The sequence below is a fragment of the Kogia breviceps genome, chromosome 19 (assembly GCF_026419965.1).
Source record: "Kogia breviceps isolate mKogBre1 chromosome 19, mKogBre1 haplotype 1, whole genome shotgun sequence".
In the NCBI taxonomy this organism is placed as follows: Eukaryota; Metazoa; Chordata; class Mammalia; order Artiodactyla; family Physeteridae; genus Kogia; species Kogia breviceps.
In genome coordinates this window covers 21,349,988-21,369,247 of record NC_081328.1, presented here as the reverse complement: position 1 = coordinate 21,369,247, position 19,260 = coordinate 21,349,988, and the positions used below count along the sequence as shown (strand labels likewise).

General features: G+C 36.3%; 1 protein-coding gene across 2 annotated transcripts in view; it reads left to right on the top strand.

Annotated features, from left to right (window-relative positions):
- Positions 1–19,260, top strand: part of USP32 (ubiquitin specific peptidase 32) — a 193,569-nt gene that overhangs the window by 128,446 nt on the left and 45,863 nt on the right. For both annotated transcript variants that reach the window (XM_059047551.2, XM_059047552.2), the window contains exons 6-11: positions 1,344–1,475; positions 3,116–3,223; positions 5,075–5,190; positions 5,568–5,630; positions 6,829–6,912; positions 12,146–12,207. In XM_059047551.2, coding sequence (XP_058903534.1) covers positions 1,344–1,475; positions 3,116–3,223; positions 5,075–5,190; positions 5,568–5,630; positions 6,829–6,912; positions 12,146–12,207 — 565 coding nt within the window. The remainder of the gene's footprint in view (positions 1–1,343; positions 1,476–3,115; positions 3,224–5,074; positions 5,191–5,567; positions 5,631–6,828; positions 6,913–12,145; positions 12,208–19,260) is intronic.

The window sequence follows — 19,260 nt, the reverse complement described above, 5'->3', positions numbered from 1 at the left end:
TCCGGGAGGATCCCACATGCCGCCGAGCGGCTGGGCCAGTGAGCCATGGCCGCTGAGCCTGCGCGTCCGGAGCCTGTGCTCTGCAACGGGAGAGGCCACAACAGTGAGAGGCCCGCATACTGCAAAAAAAAAAAAAAAAATAGGAAGTTTGTTTTGTTTTGATAGGCAGTTATTTGTGGATCAGGTTAATATTTTCTAGAGTTTTTTTTTTTTTAAGTTTTTTTGGGGTAAGTCTGGAGTAGCCTTTACTCTAAGAGTTAGTTTTTCCCCTACTGATTAAGTGTGACCCTCTGAGCCTGTGAATGCTCCCAGTGTTCAACAAGGTATCTCCACTCTGGCTGGTCAGAACTTAGGCATCTCCTAGCCCAGCCTCAATGAATTTCACTCTATGCATACGTAGTTTAGTACTCTGCCAAAACTCAGCAAGACTCTTGTTCATGTTTCTGGAGCTCTTCCTCTACATAACTCTTTCCTCTCCAGTATTCTGCCCTGTAAACTTGAGCTACAAGTTCTATTCTTAACTCAGTGAAATTTCACTGCTTAGGTTCCTCATACATTGCCAAGGTCTGGGAAGAGGCTGCAGGCAGAAAGCCAGGGTAATGGAAATACTCATCTTGTTTGTTTTCCAAATCTTACTTTAGTTCCTTGAAGGGAAAAACAAAACAAAACAAAACAAAACAATGCACATATAGAATGTAACCATAGTTGGAGTTTACCTGTGATTTTTAAAAAAATACATCTTCTGATGAATAAGGAGAAAAAGATGTTCATGTTTTCATGATGCCCCTATTACCTATCACATTATAAATCCTGTTCTACCCTCTGTCTTATTTATTGACTTTATTACTTATAACATCTTTTGTCATGTTCATTTTCATTTATTTAATAAGTATTGAATGTGTGTAGTTACCATATCAACAGGATGGATCAGACATGGGATCCTGCTATTAGGATGTTTATAGTGTAGCCAGGAGAGAATATGTATATAGAATCACCAAATCCAAGATACAGATTGAAAATTACCAAAAATGAGTACAGATAAAAATGGTGTGGGAAGCCAAAAAGAGAGGTCTCAGTTGTTTCCTGTTTTACATATGGGATTTAAATGGGGAACTGCAAAAAAAAAAAATTTCCATTTTAAAGCTTCTTATATGTTAATTTGAATTTAATTTTCATTCCATTTTAAATATAATGTATTTGTCTTTCAGAGTTTTGTTTTAGGTAATTTTTAGCAATTTAACTGGGAAATTAAAATATATCCTTAGAAGTTACATTATCAGGATGAACTAACTGCCCAGCAGAGAAGACTGAGGTTTTATAATCTTGTTTGATTTGACTCTCAGTGGAGGAATCAGACATCATTGATCTGGAGAAACGCTATTGGTTGCTGAAGGCTCAATCCCGAACTGGACGATTTGACTTAGAGACATTTGGCCCATTGGTTTCACCACCAATTCGTCCATCTCTAAGTGAAGGTAGGAATCATTCTATTTCTACAGTGTTCCTTGCTAAACACACATAAGACCATCTTTTATTTCTAACCAATACATCTTAACTCTAAAAGGCTATAATGTTACAAGTTTGCAAGTTTCTTGCAAATAGTGTGGTTCAGTGGGAAAGAAAACTAAATTGGGAATTATGGTCTTGAGCTTCCTATTCTGCCTATGTAGCCTTGCATAAGTCAGTTTTGCTGTCTCACCTGTATACTCTCATATATAAAACGTTTTGACCGAGACAGTGGTTACAAAACTGTACTCCAGTGAGGTGCCTCAGCATCTGGTGCAGGGATTAGGGAGGTGGCCACTGAGCAGGCAAAGCTCTAGGTTTCCACACATAGCCCCACCTCTTCCCTCACCGCAAGAGCCTCCACTGTTTTTCTTTTACATAAGAAGGTTCCACTGGGGAATTCCCTGGCAGTCCAGTGGTTAGGACTCTGCACTTTCACTGCTGAGGGCCTGGGTTCAGTCCCTGGTTGGGGAACTAAGATCCTGCAAGCCGCGTGGCGTGGCACCAAAAAAAAAAAAAAAGGAAGAAGGTTCCACTGTTGTATCCCCTCCCTCCCCTGCCCGCAAAAGATTAAGAAACCACTGGACTGGACCATCTCTATGCTCCCCACTTAGCCCTAAACTTTTCATTGCTATAACTTAAAAAAAAAAAAAGTTAGTAATGCAAAGGGTAGTTGTTGGTGATATCACAAAAAACATATTTGGAATCTGTATACTTGGGTTCTGCTTCTGGTTCAGACCTTTTTAAACTTTTCTAACTTTTGGCAAGTCATGTAACTACTTCTAGCTTTGATTTTCTACTCTTTAAACTGAGGGAACAGAAGTAGAGCCTTAACAGACAATCTGTATTCTTCACATTCCCAGTGTATTTCAGAAATACCTGTTAGGGGAGCCAGAACAGATAGGGCTTGTGCCTACTTCAAAGGTGCAGTTGTGTTTTTACCTTTCTAGAATTGGAGAGTGATGAGTAATTTTATTTGAAAACAAAATTATTCCATTTCTATTTTTTACAAAAAGTTTGAAAACCACAGGATTATATTATAAATTCCCTTTTATTTCTGAATTTTAAAATATTTATAAATATTAAGTAGTACAAAGAAGACTGCAGTACGGAATTTCTTTCTTTGGTAATATAGTGTGTTATTTTTCTTTGCTTCATGAAAGAGCTTAATGGAACTTATTAATAACAACACAGTATATCTTTGATATGCAGTTCACTTCTTTTTTCCTTTTTCTTCTTAGTCTTTCCAAATAAGGATAATTGTGGTCTCTGACATTTTTTTTCAGTTCTTGATTTTTTAAACTGATTTTTATTTTTTACATGCTATAGTCATTTTTAGCTATAGGAATTGATATAAGATAGAGACAGGCAGGCAAATAAAACCAAACACTAAATGATAGTAATGTATTTTCTGCTAGAAAGTTAAGTTTTATAATTATACTAGGAAAAAGAAATACTTCCTAGGACAATGGGAACTACTGATAAACTTTTTTTTTTTTCTAATTCAGTCAGTTTATGGGGGGAGAGTCATGCCCCCTTTCATAAACATGTCATTATTAACGTTAGGAAGTTTGTTTGTTGTGATTTACGTTGTCTTCCTATTTTACAGGTTTGTTTAATGCTTTCGATGAGAATCGTGACAATCACATAGATTTTAAGGAGATATCCTGTGGGTTATCAGCCTGTTGCAGAGGACCCCTGGCCGAAAGACAAAAATGTAAGTGTGTTAAACATTGTCACAAAATTTTCAAACTATACAGAGAAAAAAAATCAGCATTCATTCATATAAAAATCATCTGTGGATTGAGGCTTGAATATTCATTACTCTGGCAAATAGCAGTCTCATGTTGAGGTTTTACTGAGGTTGCTGTAAGGATTCAGTCACCTATTTTCTGTGGAGTGATTTGGGATTTGTCATTAGTAATGGGGTTGATTTTTCCAGATGAATGTGCAGTTCATAAGTGAACTATATCAGTCATGATGTATTTGAAAATGTTAAGCATTTAGAAAATATTTTCTGGTAGTCTATAGAGAATTTTGTGTCTTGCATGACTTGAAGCATAACTTATTTTCTGTCACTTGAATATATTAATATTTTATTAGCAAAGTGAAATTTATGATCCAAACACAGTTTTATTAAATACTAAAATAGTCTTTTAAGCCTAACTAAAATGTTATATTATAATTTATAAGCATAAGTATATTAAATTAATAAATCTTTACTATATTTGAGAAAATGCAACAGTTTACATTTAATTGGAACCTAATTCTAATATATTTACAAGTGTCATTATCTCTGTGTCTTTCTAAAATACAGCTTCACAAATGTTGCCTATTTGGGGTATGCTACTTGTTATTTGATATTCTTCAGTAATATGCTGTGATGCACTCCATTGATTTAATAGCATAATTATTATGGGAGTTTATGAAATAGATAAGTGTGTAATCTAAAAAATTTATATTTCTTTTTTCTTCCCTGATATGGTATACCATTATTCCAACCTGGCTTTATGATAGATTATTTATTCCCATTAAAGTTCAAATATTAAATAAAGAGGCCGAAATCTTTGCTTTTCAATTGAGGTTTATTATTGCCTTAAAATTTTTTTAAATTTCTTTTTTGCTAGTGGAAGTTTATAAACTAGAGTGATTCATTTGATGTTAATTAGCAAAGTACTGCTATTTCTAATTCTTAGTCTGTTGTATATAAACAAAGAATTGAAGAGTTGAAATTGTTCTTTGGCAAAAAATGAGTGTGCCTTAATTACATTGGAGAGGCAAAATCTTTATACAGTTATCCCTCAGTATCTGCTGCGGATTGGTTCTGGGACCTCCTCGAATACCAAAATCCATGTATACTCAAGTCCTTGTATTAAATGGCATAGTATTTGCATATAACCTATGCACATCTTCTTGTGTACTTTAAAACATCTCTAGGTTACTTATAATACCTAATACATGTAAATAGTTGTAAATACAATGTAGATGCTATGTAAATAGTTGCCAGTGTGGCAAATTCAAGTTTTGCTCTTGGGGACTTTATGGAAAACTTTTTTCTTAATTTTTATATATTTTCGATATGTGGTTGTTTGAATCTGCAAATGTGGAACCTGTGGATACAGAGGGCCAACTGTACCACCTTGTTATTGTTGATTCTTAATGTAGATGGAACATTTTCAGCATTGTGAGAATCAACTCTGAAATGATCAGTTTTAAATATTAGAAATTAATTTAAAGGCTTGAATTACCTCCTCACAATCGGTGAGGTATTGTATAGTAATTTGGCTCTTATTTTTCAGTTTGCAAGGAATTTAACTCTAGATTTGGTGGAAGGATAGGATTCTCCAACCTGGCTAATGATTTAGATAGAGAGATTTAGCAAGTATGTGTAGGAAGTCCTACAAGTTCAGAGGACATTAATGACATAGTCTGCTTCAGATGAGCAGACTTAATCCAGAATATACTTGCTTAAGAAACTAAGTAATTTTACTAAGGCAGCTTCCAGTAAAACGTATTGTACTTCAGAATATAAAAGTAATTTCCCTCCATAAGAGTTTCTTTTCTTTAGTTTGCTTCAAGGTGTTTGATGTTGACCGTGATGGAGTTCTCTCCAGGGTTGAACTGAGAGACATGGTGGTTGCACTCTTAGAGGTCTGGAAGGACAACCGCACCGATGACATCCCGGTAAATTCTGGTTGTATATCTCTTGTTGCATGTAAATTTCCAACAGGAAAATGGAGTGAAAAATTTTAAAAAGAGATCAAGAGAAAGGGATTTGTTATTATCTCTAGTTGCTATATTATGCTACTCCAAATATCCATAGCTGAAGGTACAAAATTGGGAAAAGAATTTGCCTTAGAAAATTTCATACGCTGAATGTATTGTGTAAAGTAAAAATGAAACCAGAGGGAAATTGGCTTAATTTTTTAAAGCAAGTGTAACAATCTATTAATGGTAATTTTAAAAAATACTTGACCAAAATATCATATCCCTTAGTCACTGACTAATAAAGATGATATCTACTCTTTTCTAATTACTTCTTTGGGTTTCTGTTTTTAAAGGAATTACACATGGATCTTTCTGACATTGTAGAAGGCATATTGAATGCACATGACACCACAAAGGTGAGTCTCGCTGGGACTTATCCTTTTCTAAAAATATCTTGTCCTCTGAATTGATATATATAGTTTATATACATATTTAAATCTCTTCTACCTCATCCCCACCAAGTCCTTATTTGGATCTGTGGTTACAACACCTCCAAGTTGTCTCTAAAGATAGCCCATTCCATCTTTAAACAACTCCATTAAGTGTTATATACATAAAAACATTTATTATATTTTATAAGCTAGGCATTTTATAAAAATTAAGTAGACACAGCCCTTGCCATTGTTTATAATCTTTATTTCTCCCATTTTAATAAGTTATGGTAGGGCTAACCTTATATTGAGCGAAAGAATGCACAGAATAAAAGAACACATATTGTATGATTCCATTTATATGACATTCGAGAACAGAGGCAAAACTTAAAAATGGTAATAGGTGTTACAACAGTGATTTTGGGGATGAGTGATTTAACTGGGGAGGACCAGAAGGATATTTGGGATGATGGAAATGACCTTTTATCTCAGTCTGGGTGGTACATCTATTCTTTTAAAAAATTTAAAAAGTAATATTGGTAAAGATCTCTTCTGAGTTCTTTAATGGCAGTCAGAATAAGCATGTAACAGCTTATATATATTTTGCCTTCTGTATGAAAATGTAATTTTTGGTACACTTTGACACCAAGAAAATATTGCTTTACTCAACTTATAAGAGTAATGTTAAATTGTATTTTGGGGAAATATAATGTAGATACTCATTTTTTATATTTATTAAATTCTTTTAAATCTCTAAGGATTCTGATAAAATTGCCAGATATTTCTAAGAAGGTCTTAGAAAATTGTTAGGATCAAAGGGCATAATCCAAAGAGTCTGCAAAAATGCTTTCAAAATTAGTAAATGCTTCATTTTCCCTACTCAGGGCCTTTTGTGGGTTCCGTAAGTAACCTTTGAACCAGAAGATACTATGAGTTATTTCCCAGGTCTTATTGGAGGAAGAAGATTGTTGGTGATAAATTGTCCTCATTGCCATTGACTATTTCAACAAAGTTTGGTTACTTTTAAACTTATCCTAGTGGCCTACTTCTCAGATGAACACATAGCATCTACCTTAAATTACTAGTTTTCTTTCAGACATATGACAGTTGGAAGTTTAATAAACCAGATTTTATTCAAATACTATAAAAAGTGAGATCTTTTAAAATACTGTTTCTCTTTCAGATGGGCCATCTTACTCTAGAAGACTATCAGATCTGGAGTGTGAAAAATGTTCTTGCCAATGAATTTTTGAATCTACTTTTCCAGGTATGTTTAAGGTAAATGACAGGTACAGAGGACAGTGATACCAGTAGTTCTGCATCTTTTCCATTATGTAATAGTTATTACAACTAGGCTACAAAACCATATATTATAAAAAGAACTACATTATCCCGTACACGACCTGAAGGATGGTGAGAGAGCATGAGTGCCAACTGAAGTTTCTCAAAGTCATGAGATGATAGGAAAGTAGAATAGAGCTGATTATCTTTATCTTACAGCTAATGACAGAGGAGAATGTAGACACATAGAGAATAATTTAAATTGTAAAAACTATTATAATTTGCTATTTTTCTTCATTGTTGTCTTGTTTAAAGGCCCCCTCCTAACAAGTAAGGCTGTGTGAACAGAGAGATGGATCATAAGTAGGCAGCTGTAAATTTTTCACAAAATATACAATCTTCCCAGTTAGGAGATTATCTTAGATGCAAGACTGCTTCTCAGTTTTGGTTTTTTTTCTAATTCTTTAGAAGGTCCAAAAAAGATTGAAGGAGAAGGAGGAAAGAATAGCTGCTAGGAGTGAGCAGCCATATTTTAACTGTTTTCCCAGTTAAAATTTTTCTCTTGCTCCAATTTAAAAAAATAACTTATGGTTTCCCATTTTTCATAGTTCTTTATAAATATTTGTTGATTTAATAGTGATATTTTAGATTCTCCTTATTATATTTTCCTTTCCTTGTAAGAGCACCCCTGTGAAAGTCAGAAAGGTTTAGTATCTTTGTATGTATCATGATCTTCTATTGCAAATAAAGAGTAACTTGTCTGCGACACAACGATGTTAGAATAAATGGAAATTGAACTCTTCCTGATAGCTAATGACTAATTAATGTATATTTAAAGCATATGCAATCTGATAAGCCTATAATATCCATATAAATCACTCAGCTGCTCCACTGTCAGTTTTCAGCAGGGATTTAAGTTGATGGCTTTGTAAAATAAAAAATGTACAAAAATAATATAAATCACTAGTATAAACAGAAATGACTTGCTTGGTAATATGAAAATTGATCGGCTATTTTTTTATCTCATTTAAAATAATATTCTCAACTACTTTAAGTCATAATTAGTTATATAAACATTTTGACCACTTAAGTAAACTTCATGTTCACTTAATATATGAGTAAGCAGACTGTTACGCTAACTTGTTTTATTTTCTATCTGTGTCTTAAAATAGGTAGAGTTAGCTGGTAAGTTCAGTGATAAAAGCTTGAATTATGCTCTTATTTTATTTACCAAGATCCCACTCTTGCCTGAGTATTTAAGTGTAACATAAGTATCAGTAGAATTAGTAAACCATTCCTGTGGTAATACTTTATTTTCAATCCTTTTTAATAAACTCAGTGCCCAGTATTTTGCAGAGGAAACGTGCTAAACATGAGCAGGATACATTTGTCAGAAAGTATCAAATGTTAAATAATGTGGGAAGCAGAATAACGTACACTACCCCCCCGCCACCAATATCCATGCCCTAAACCTTGGAACCTGTAAATATGTTATTTTACATGGCAAAGGGGATTTTGCAGATGTATCAGTTTAAGGACTCTGAGATGGGGAGATTGGCCTATATTATCCAGATGGGTCCAGTCTAATCACATGAGTCCTTACAAGTAGAAAATCTTTCTCAGCTGTGGTCAGAGAGAAAGAAATGACGTTGAAAGAAGAATGAGAGAGGTGCAAGTGGATAGCTTTGAAGAAAGAGGAAGGGGCCATGAGCAAAGGAATGTGGGTGAACTCTAGAAGCTGGAAAAGGCAAGGAAGCATATTCTTCCTTTGACCTCTGGAAAGGAATACAGACAGTCCTGTTGCCATCTTGATTTTTAGCCTAGTGAGATCCATGCCTTACTTTTGACCTACATAACGGTAAGATAATGAATTTGTGTTGTTTTAAGCTGCAAATTTTGTGATAATTTGTTACAGCAGTAATAAAAAAACAATACAGTGGGAGATGAAGGTTCAATACTTTAAAGATGTCAATTCCCCTTCAGTTGATATAAAGATTTGTGCACTCACAATCAGAATCCCAAAAAGTTCATTGTTGTCATTGTGTTTTTGTAGAACTTGACAAGCTGATTCTAAATACACAGAGAAGTATGAAGGGCCAAAAATAAAAATAGCAAAGGTGATATTAAAGAACAGTGGACTTGTATTACCAGATATTAGAACTTGTTATAAAATAACAGTATTAAGACAATGTGATATCTGCATAAAGTTAGACAAACCAGTGGAACAGTATTGAGAGTTCTTAAACAGACCTACATAGGTGTGATCACTTGATTTATAACAAAGAAGACATTGCATTGCAGATGCAAAGGGGTGGTCTTTTCGGTAAGTGGTACTGAATTAATTAGTATTCATATGGTGAAAACATGCATCATTATTCCCACCCCCATTATAATACATGAAAAGTAATTTAGGTAGATTATAAATCTAATAAATTTGAACGGTAAACAATAAAATGTCTAGAAAATAATATAGGAGATATTTTAATGACTTTGAGGTGGCGAAGAGTTCTTAAACAGGACACAGAGAGCACTAAGCATAAAGAAAAGTTTTAAGTTGGACTTCAGTAAAATTAAGAATTCTTTTTAATCAAGAGATACCATTAAGAAAGTGAAAACATGCTGCGGAGCAGCTAGGCCCGTGAGTCATGGCCGCTGAGCCTGCGCGTCCGGCGCCTGTGCTCCACAATGGGAGAGCCCACAACAGTGAGAGGCCCACGTACCACAAAAAAAAAAAAAAAAAAAAAAGAAAGTGAAAAGAGGGACTTCCCTGACGGTCCAGTGGTTAAGACGCTGTGCTTCCAATGCAGGGGACACGGGTTCGATCTCTGGTTGGGGAACTAGGATTCCCCATGCCACGTGGGGTGGCCAAAAAAAAAAAAAAAAAGTGAAAAGATAAGAATATATTTGCTATACCTGTATCCAACAAAAGACTTGTATATAGGGCATATAAAGAGCAAAAATCAATGAAAAACAGGCAGAAGCTCAATATCAAAGTGTACAAAAAACTTGAACAGCTGCTTCACAAACGAGAATATCCAAATAGCTAATAATTATGAAAGGGGGCTAACTTCTTTAGTCATAATGGAAATACATTTTAAAATCACACTTGGAGTACCATTAGACATCCACTAGAATGGTTAGCTTTGATGTGATATGAAGCATTGTTGAGGATAACAAGCAACTGGAACTCTTACACATTGCCAGTAGGAATATAAATTCTTACAAGTATTTTGGAAATTGTTTGGCTGTTTTTAATGTATACTCTATGACTCAACAAATCTACCCCATGTATGTATCCTACAGAAACTTGTATATCTGAGCACCAAAAAACATAGAATAAGTTCTTATAATCACTTTTTGTTACAGCCCCAAACAGAAAATGACCCGAGTACCTATCAACAATAAATACATAAACAGAAATGGTGGCACATGCATACATATGGTTTACTTTAAAGCAATAAAAATAAATATACTAGTGCTACACACAAACACAGGGATGAATCTTACATAATTTTGAGTGGAAAATACTGGACCAGAAAATTCAAAAGCAGACAAAACCAATCCATGGTGGTAGAATTTAGTATAGTGAACACATCAAAGGGGTACAGTGGTGTCTGGGAAAGAACTCAGAGTGGAACTTTGAGGGAGGTAGCAATGTTCTGTTTCGTCACTGGATGAAGGTTACATAGGTGTGTTTACTTTGTGAAAAGTCACTAAACTGTACACTTAAGATTTGTTCACTTTTATCATTTTGCTGTACATGTAAAACTAACACAATATTGTAAATCAACTATACTTCAATTAAAAAATCTTTTAAAAATATTGTTCACTTTTAAGCATGTATATTATATTTCCTTTTTATTAAGTTTGCTTACAAAAACCCAGATACCTGTGCTTCCCTCGTGGCGCAGTGGTTGAGAACCCACCTGCCAATGCAGGAGACACGGGTTTGAGTCCTGGTCCAGGAAGATCCCACATGCCATGGAACCACTAAGCCCGTGTGCCACAACTAGTGAGCCTGCGCTCTAGAGCCTGCGAGCGACAACTACTGAGCCCATGTGCCACAACTACTGAAACCTGCACGCCCTAGAGCCCGTGCTCTGCAACAAGAGAAGCCACCGCAATGAGAAGCCTGCGCACTGCAACCAAGAGTAGCCCCCACTCACCACAACTAGGGAAAGCCTGTACACAGCAATGAAAACCCAACGCAGCCAAAAATAAATTTAAAAAAAAAAAACCAAAACCCAAAGCCCAAGTATGCATCAGTAGGAGAATGGATAAAATGGTATTTTCAAACAGTGGACTGTTACTCAGCAATAAAAAAGAATGAACTACTGATACATGGATGGATCTTATAAACCTAATTTGTGTACTGTTAAGTAAATGGTGCCTCAAAATGTAAACAAAACTATAAACAGACATGCTGATGTATTTACAGGGAGCTGTACTAATAGCTATAATTTACTTTGAAATGCATGCAAAAATTAAGGTGATGAATTGAGGGATGAATAGATTAAGTATAATAAAAATGTTAATGTTAGACTTAGGTAGTGGGTATGAAGTGTTCACTGTGAAATTCTTTCAATTTTTCTGTATTTTTGAAAATGTTCAAGTTAAATGTTGGGGGGAAAATCATATCTTTTCTGATGATATTTAGAGAAGGCAAATAAATTGAGAAGAAAATGAGCCTTAAAAAGCATATTTACCACTAGTGGCAATAATGTTTTTCTTAGAGTTGTTCAAATTGAAGTGCCACCATTATCCTTCATTTTCTGTGTCCTTTTCTTCTCCCCTTCACCTCTCTGCCCAGGTGCCATGGTATGCTCTTCAGATTTCAGGAAAGGAAGTAATATTCTCTATGTGAGATAAAGATATATAGTGTTAATGAAATATTCTGAAAAGTAGTTTCTTTCTTCCTTTCTTTCTCCTTTTCTTCCTTTCTTCCTTTCTCTGTCTCTCTCTCTCTGTCTCTTTCTTATCACGCAGAGATTTGGAAATTGCCTTCCATTGCAATGGTTTGTTTAAAAAGAAGCAACAAAACACAAAACCTAAGTTTAAAGTTCAGGTTTGCTTAAGTGGATCATTGATAATTCATCAATTGAAAGCTATTGCTGATTTAGATTCCCATCTAGAATATGGATCTCATGCAGAGAATGTGAAATAGTCTGTAGTCCAGTCATTGGCACCAAAGAAGTTTAATTTACCACTTTTATCTCTAGGTATGTCACATAGTTCTGGGGTTAAGACCAGCTACTCCAGAAGAGGAAGGACAAATTATTAGGTAAGTTTGTAGTTTCAATCTGTATATTTTTCATTATATAGTTGAAATTTCTGACACCTGAAATATATTGTTACTGAGTAACAGCATGTCCCATTTTAATGTTACCATTACGATAGCACTTTGTTTCTCCAAAATAGTTATATAATGAAATGTTTTTGTTAAACTAACTTCCTAACCAAGGGATTGGGTTAAGATATTTAAAGTGTATAATGTGGTGACTTGATATATTGTATACATTATGAAAGGATTCCACCCATTGAGTTAATTAACACACCATCATCATCAGCTCACGTATTTATTTACCTTTTGGGGGTAGGGTGTGAGAACATTTAAGTTCTGCTCTCTTAGCAGGTTTCATTTGTATAATACATTGTTATCAACTATATCACATTGGATTTGAAGACCTTATATATCTTATAATGGAAATTCGTACTTTTTTACCGACCTCTATTTCTCCCAGCCCCTGACAGCCACTTTTCTCTTCAGTTTCTGAATTTGACATTTTTTTTTTTTTTTTTGATACCATGCAGTATTTGTCTTTCTCTGTCTGGCTTATTTCACTTAGCTTAATGCCCTCCAGCTTCATCCATGTTTTTGTAAAGGACATGATTTCCTTCTCTTTTAAGGCTGAATAAAATTCCATTATATATATATAAAAACACCACATGTTCTTTATCCATTCATCCATTTTGGGACACTTAGATTGTTTCCATACCTTGGCTAGTGTGAATAATACTGCAATGAACTTGGGAATAGAGCTGTCTCTTCAAGATAATGATTTCATTTCCTTTGGATATATACCCAGGAGTGGGATTGCTGGATCATATGGTAGTTCCATTTTTAATTTCCTGAGAAACCTCCACACTGTTTTCCGTGATGGCTGTACCAGTTTACATTCCCACTAACAGTTTACAGGGGTTTCTTTTCTCTACATCCTTGCCAGCATTTGTTATCTCTTATCTTTTTAATAATAGCCATCCTAAAAGATGTGAGATGATATCTCATTGTGGTTTTGATTTGTATTTCCCTCATTTTTAGTGATGTTGAGCACCTTTTCATGTAGCCATTGGCCATTTGTATGTTTTCTTTAGAAAAATGTCTATTCACGTCCTTTGCCCATTTTTTTTTTCTCTGCACATTTTTTAAATGGATTGTTTTGGTTTTTTGCTAGTGAATTATATGAGTTCTTTGTATATTTTGGATATTAACCACTTATCAAATATGTGGTTTGCAAATATTTGCTCCCATTTTATAGGTTGCCTTTTCATTTTGTTGATGGTTGCACTATTGACACTCTATCACATATGCACATACGTATATACCTCTGATGGAATTTGTAAATTTTTCACAAAAATGAGAATATTCTGAAATATAGTTTTACTTTCTGCTTACATTTCCACTGCAGATAATATAAAATGACACTTTTATTTATCAATAAAAGCCTCATAATTTAAATGATTGGCTAATAGGTCCTATTCATCCCCTAATTTTATCTCTATTTTTCTTTAACATAAGTATATTGGAACAATTCAGTAATAAAGTCTGTAAGCCTTTGATTAGGGATTTACTTAGGCAGAATTACTTTAAGTCATATACCTGGGTTAATGAGCCTGTACATTTTTATAGTTATAATTCAATATATTTTTTTTTTTTTTTTTTTTTTTTTTTGCGGTACGCGGGCCTCTCACTGTTGTGGCCTCTCCTGTTGCGGAGCACAGGTTCCCGACGCACAGGCTCAGCGGCCATGGCTCACGGGCCCAGCCGCTCCGCGGCACGTGGGATCTTCCCAGACCGGGGCACGAACCCGTGTCCCCTGCATCGGCAGGCGGATTCTCAATCACTGCGCCACCAGGGAAGCCCCTCAATATTTTTAAAGAAATTTTGTTTTTTTTAATTTTGGCTGCATTCTGTCTTCGTTGCTGCGCGCGGGCATTCTGTAGTTGCGGAGAGCGGGGGCTACTCTTCCTTGCGGTGAGCGGGCTTTTCATTGCGGTGGCTTCTCTTGTTGCAGAGCACAAGAGAAGCCACCCCCAAAAGCTACCCCCAAAAGGCTCTAGGCACGTGGGCCTCAGTAGTTGTGGCACTCAGGCTCAGTAGTTGTGGCTCATGGGCTCTAGAGCGCAGGCTCAGTAGTTGTGGTGCACGGGCTTAGTTGCTCCGCGGCATGTGGGATCTTCCCGGACCGGGGCATGAACCCGTGTCCCCTGCATCGGCAGGCGGACTCTCAACCACTGCACCACCAGGGAAGCCCTATTTTGCAGCTTTTTAAAATGGATTTTTAAAAATGGTAACTTCTTAAAGAAGGTTAGGCAAAATCCATTTTTTAAAATGTTTTCATACAAACTGTAGTCTCGTGTAGTCTTTTTAATTTTCATACTCAAAAGACTTCTTATTTACAGTTTACAGATGTTGACAGTGTTGCTTGATTTTCTCTAATATTTAACTCTCGTAAAATAAAAATTAAAAATACATTGAGGGGCTTCCCTGGTGGCGCAGTGGTTGAGAGTCCGCCTGCCTATGCAGGGCACGCGAGTTCGTGCCCCGGTCTGGGAAGATCCCACATGCCGCGAAGCGGCTGGGCCCGTGAGCCATGGCCAACGAGCTTGCGCGTCCGTAGCCTGTGCTCCACAACGCGAGAGGCCACAACAGTGAGAGGCCCGCATACAGCAAAAAACCAAAACAAAACAAAAAAAAACATTGAAGTGTACAAATGAGATAGTATAAGGAAATTCTAAAAGGCTTTTATGTAGCTGCAGTAGCTTTTTTTTCTGACAGCACTGCAATGTAATTTCATGTTATACTAATATCTTCTTAAGTCATTATAACAGCATAGATATTAAGAATGCTGTGTAAACTGTATATATATTTCTTGGCTTAATTATTTTGCAAATGTTCATAGCAACCCTATTTAAAAATACAATGTTGAGATAATCTTATATTTTTATAAAACTTTGTTCTTTGCAAAATACTTCCACTTGGATTATTTCATCTAGTCCTCAGAATAACTGCATGAAATTAATTTCATCATCCCATTTTGTAAAAGAGAAAACTGAGATTCACAAAAGTTGAGGTACTTACCTAAAATTACATGGAGGTGGCAGAATCAAGTCTAGGACTTTTTTCATTAAAAACACAACTACTGCTTTCCGTATTTCTTATTTTTCAATAAATCTGAATTTTAAATCCTAGATTCCAAATTTTTTATTTCATTTGGATTTCTGAGTTTTGTGTTATTTTTCCTCCATTTTTCACTTCAAAAATTCATTTTACTGTGATGGTTTTTGATGGATGAGTCAGGGAATCACGCTTCTAGTTGCTAGACGGGATGCTACCTGATTCATGAACCATTGAATAAACTGAATTAGATCTTCAAAAACAATTTTTTTTAATAAAAAATAAAGGATGAGGGACTTCCTTGGTGGTCCAGTGGGTAGGATTCCACGCTCCCAGTGCAGGGGGCCCGGGTTCAATCCCTGATTAGGGAAATAGATCCTGCACTCATGCCGCAACTAAAGAGTTCGCATGCCACAACTAAGAGCCACATGCCACAGCTAAGAAGTCCGCCTGCTACAACTAAAGATCCCACGTGCTGCAACTAAGACCCAGCACAGCTAAAATAAATAATAAATAAATAAATATTTTTAAAATAAATAAATAAAGGATGAGTCAGTTTGGTACATAGGCAATGAAGTGAAAGAAATATTTGTCTCAAAAAAAAAAGAAAGAAAGAAATATTTGTCGCTAACTTAAAGAATCAGTACTTTTTAAAAAAATCAATATCATGGACTTCCCTGGTGGTGCAGTGGTTAAGAATCCGCCTGCCAATGCAGGGGACACAGGTTTGATCCCTGGTTTGGGAAGATCCCACATGCTGCAGAGCAACTAAGCCTGTGTGCCTAGAGCCCCTGCTCCGCTACAAGAGAAGCCACCACAATGAGAAGCCTATGTACCGCACTGCAATGAAGAGCAGCCCCCACTCGCTGCAACTAGAGAAAGCCCACATGCAGCAATGAAGACCCAAAGCAGTCAAAAAATTAATTAATTAATTTTTAAAAAATCAGTATCATGATTTCTGCAATGGCTGAGTGAAGATCTCAGCAAATTCTCTCCCCGAAAAGCAACTGGGCAAAATTGTCAACCAACCATTTCAGGACTCTGGAAACTGTACAGAGTTATTCAACAAATTGAGAAGCATTAATTCAAGAAAAACTACTAAAGCTTGGTAAGAATAATGGGATTCTGTAGTGTTTCTACCTGAGACTATTCAGACTATTCCCATGCCCTCCCATCCAACGGATCTGCATGATAGTTTTACCAGGGCAGGGCAGAGAGGGCTGACTTGATTTGCAGTAGAGCAGGGCTAAGTGCCTGGCCAAGAGAATTGTAAAAAAAAAAAAAATGGGGGTGGGGTGTGAAATTAGAAGTTTGGGATTAACATATACACACTACTGTATATAAAATAGATAAATAACAAGGGCCTGCTGTATAGGGAACTATATTCAATATCTTGTAATAATCTATGATGGAAAAGAATCTGAAAGGAATATATATATATATATATCTGAATCCCTTTGCTGTACACTTAAAACTAACACAACATTGTAAATTGACTATACTTCAATTTAAAAAAGAAAGCAAAAAAAGGAAATAAGAATATAAACAATCTTATAAAAAATTGTAAAAAACGGTAGAAATCACATGGTGGCAAACAGTCAGGGAACATTGCTAGCTTGGGGTTGAGGTACTGGTTAAGGGAAGCAGCAGACTGACAGCCCAGTCAAAATTTTAACAAAGAGATCCAGAGAAGAAGATAACCATAGTGAGTATTAATAAACTTCCCCATATTCTAAATGATTTAGAATGCTGCTAGTATATACAAGACTACATGCAAGCTCAGAAGACACCAAAGCGAGCCTTAGCTGTCTGTTCATTCCTGGTTTAATGGGAATCCTTGCATATGCAGAAAGTAAAAGCCTTCCCTTGCACAGAGAAGGTTTGTAACCTTTCTGAACTTAGCATGTGTTTCTCAAATGGTGAACACAGATCCATCAGGAAAAAGGTGCAAATGGCTCCAGATGTTTAAGCACAGCCTCTCACCAGTCATTGGCTGGCTAGTAAGTTATGCTCTTCCCAAGAAATCCAGGCTTAAAAATAAATATAAGAAATAATAATAAAGAAAACTGGGACTCCCCTGGTGGTCCAGTGGTTAAGAATCTGCCTTCCAATGCAGGGGACATGGGTTCGATCCCTGGTCAGGGAACTAAGATCCCACATGCCATGGGGCAACTAAGCCCATACACCACAAATACAGAGTCCACTCACCACAACTACAGAGCCCACACACCTTGGAGCCTGCATGCCACAACTAGAGAAGAGAAAACCCACAGGCCACAACTAGAGAGAAGCCCAAGCACCACAACAAAGATCCCACGTGCCATAACTAAGACCTGATGCAGCCAAAAATAAATAAAGGAAACCATAAACAAGATGAAAGACAACCCTCAGAATGGGAGAAAATATTTGCAAATGAGACAATAAACAAAGGATTAATCTCCAAAATATACAAACAGCTCATGGAGCTCAATATCAAAAAAACAAACAATTAAAACATGGGCAGAAGACCTAAATAGACATTTCACCAAAGAAGACATACAGATGAAGAGGCACATGAAAAGATTCTCAACATCACTAATTATTAGAGAAATGCAAATCAAAACTACAGTGAGGTATCACTTCACACTGGTCAGAATGGCCATCATCAAAAAATCTACAAACAATAAATGCTGGAGAGGGTGTGGAAAAAAGGGAACCCTTTTGCAGTGTTGGTGGGAATGTAAATTGATTCAGCCACTATGGAGAACAGTATGGAGGTCCCTTAAAAAACTAAAAATAGAGCTACAATATGACCCAGCAATCCCACTACTGGGCATATACCCTGAGAAAGCCATAATTCAAAAGGACACATGTACCCCAATGTTCATTGTAGCACTGTTTACAATAGCCAGGGCATGGAAACAACCTAAATGTCCAGTGACAGATGAATGGATAAAGAAGATGTGGTACATATATGCAATGGAATATTACTCAGCCAGAAAAAAAGGATGAAATTAGGTCATTTGTAGAGATGTGGCTGGACCTAGAGTCTGTCATACAGAGTGAAGTAAGCCAGAAAGAGAAAAACAAATATCGTATATTGAGCTTCCTTGGTGGCGCAGTGGTTGAGGGTCCGCCTGCCGATGCAGGGGACATGGGTTCATGCCCCGGTCTGGGAAGGTCCCACATGCCGCGGAGCGGCTGGGCCTGTGAGCCATGGCCACTGGGCCTGCACGTCCGGAGCCTGTGCTCCGCAACGGGGGAGGCCACAACAATGAGAGGCCCGCATACCAAAAAAAAAAAATCATATATTCATGTATATATGTGGAATCTAGAAAAATGGTAGATGAACCTATTTGCAGGGCAGGATTAGAGACATAGACATAGAGAATGGACATGTGGACACAGCAGGGGAAGAGGAGGGTGGGACCAACTGGGAGATGAGGTTTGACATAAATACACTACCATGTGTAAAATAGATAGCTAGTGGGAACCTGCTGTATAGCACAGGAAGCTCAGCTTGGTGCTCTATGATGACCTAGATGGGTGGATGGGGGCATGGGAGGGAGGTCCAAGAGGGAGGGGATATAGATATACATATAGCTGATTCACTTCATTGTACAGCAGAAACTCACACATTGTAAAGCAATTATACTCCAATATAAATAAATAATAGATTAATCTTAAAAATAAAATCACAGTGTGACACCACTTCACACCCATTAGGACATTTGTGATAGAAAAGTCAGACAATAACAAGTGTTGGTGAGAATGTGGAGCAACTAGAACCCTCATACGATAACTAATGGGGATGTTAAATGGTGCAGCCACTTTGGAAAACAGCTGGCCAGTTTCAAATTATCAGGTGTTAGATAGATAAACAAAATATGGTATATATATGTATATATATAATAATATACCTATGGAATATTATTCAGTAATAAAAAAGCACAAACTAGT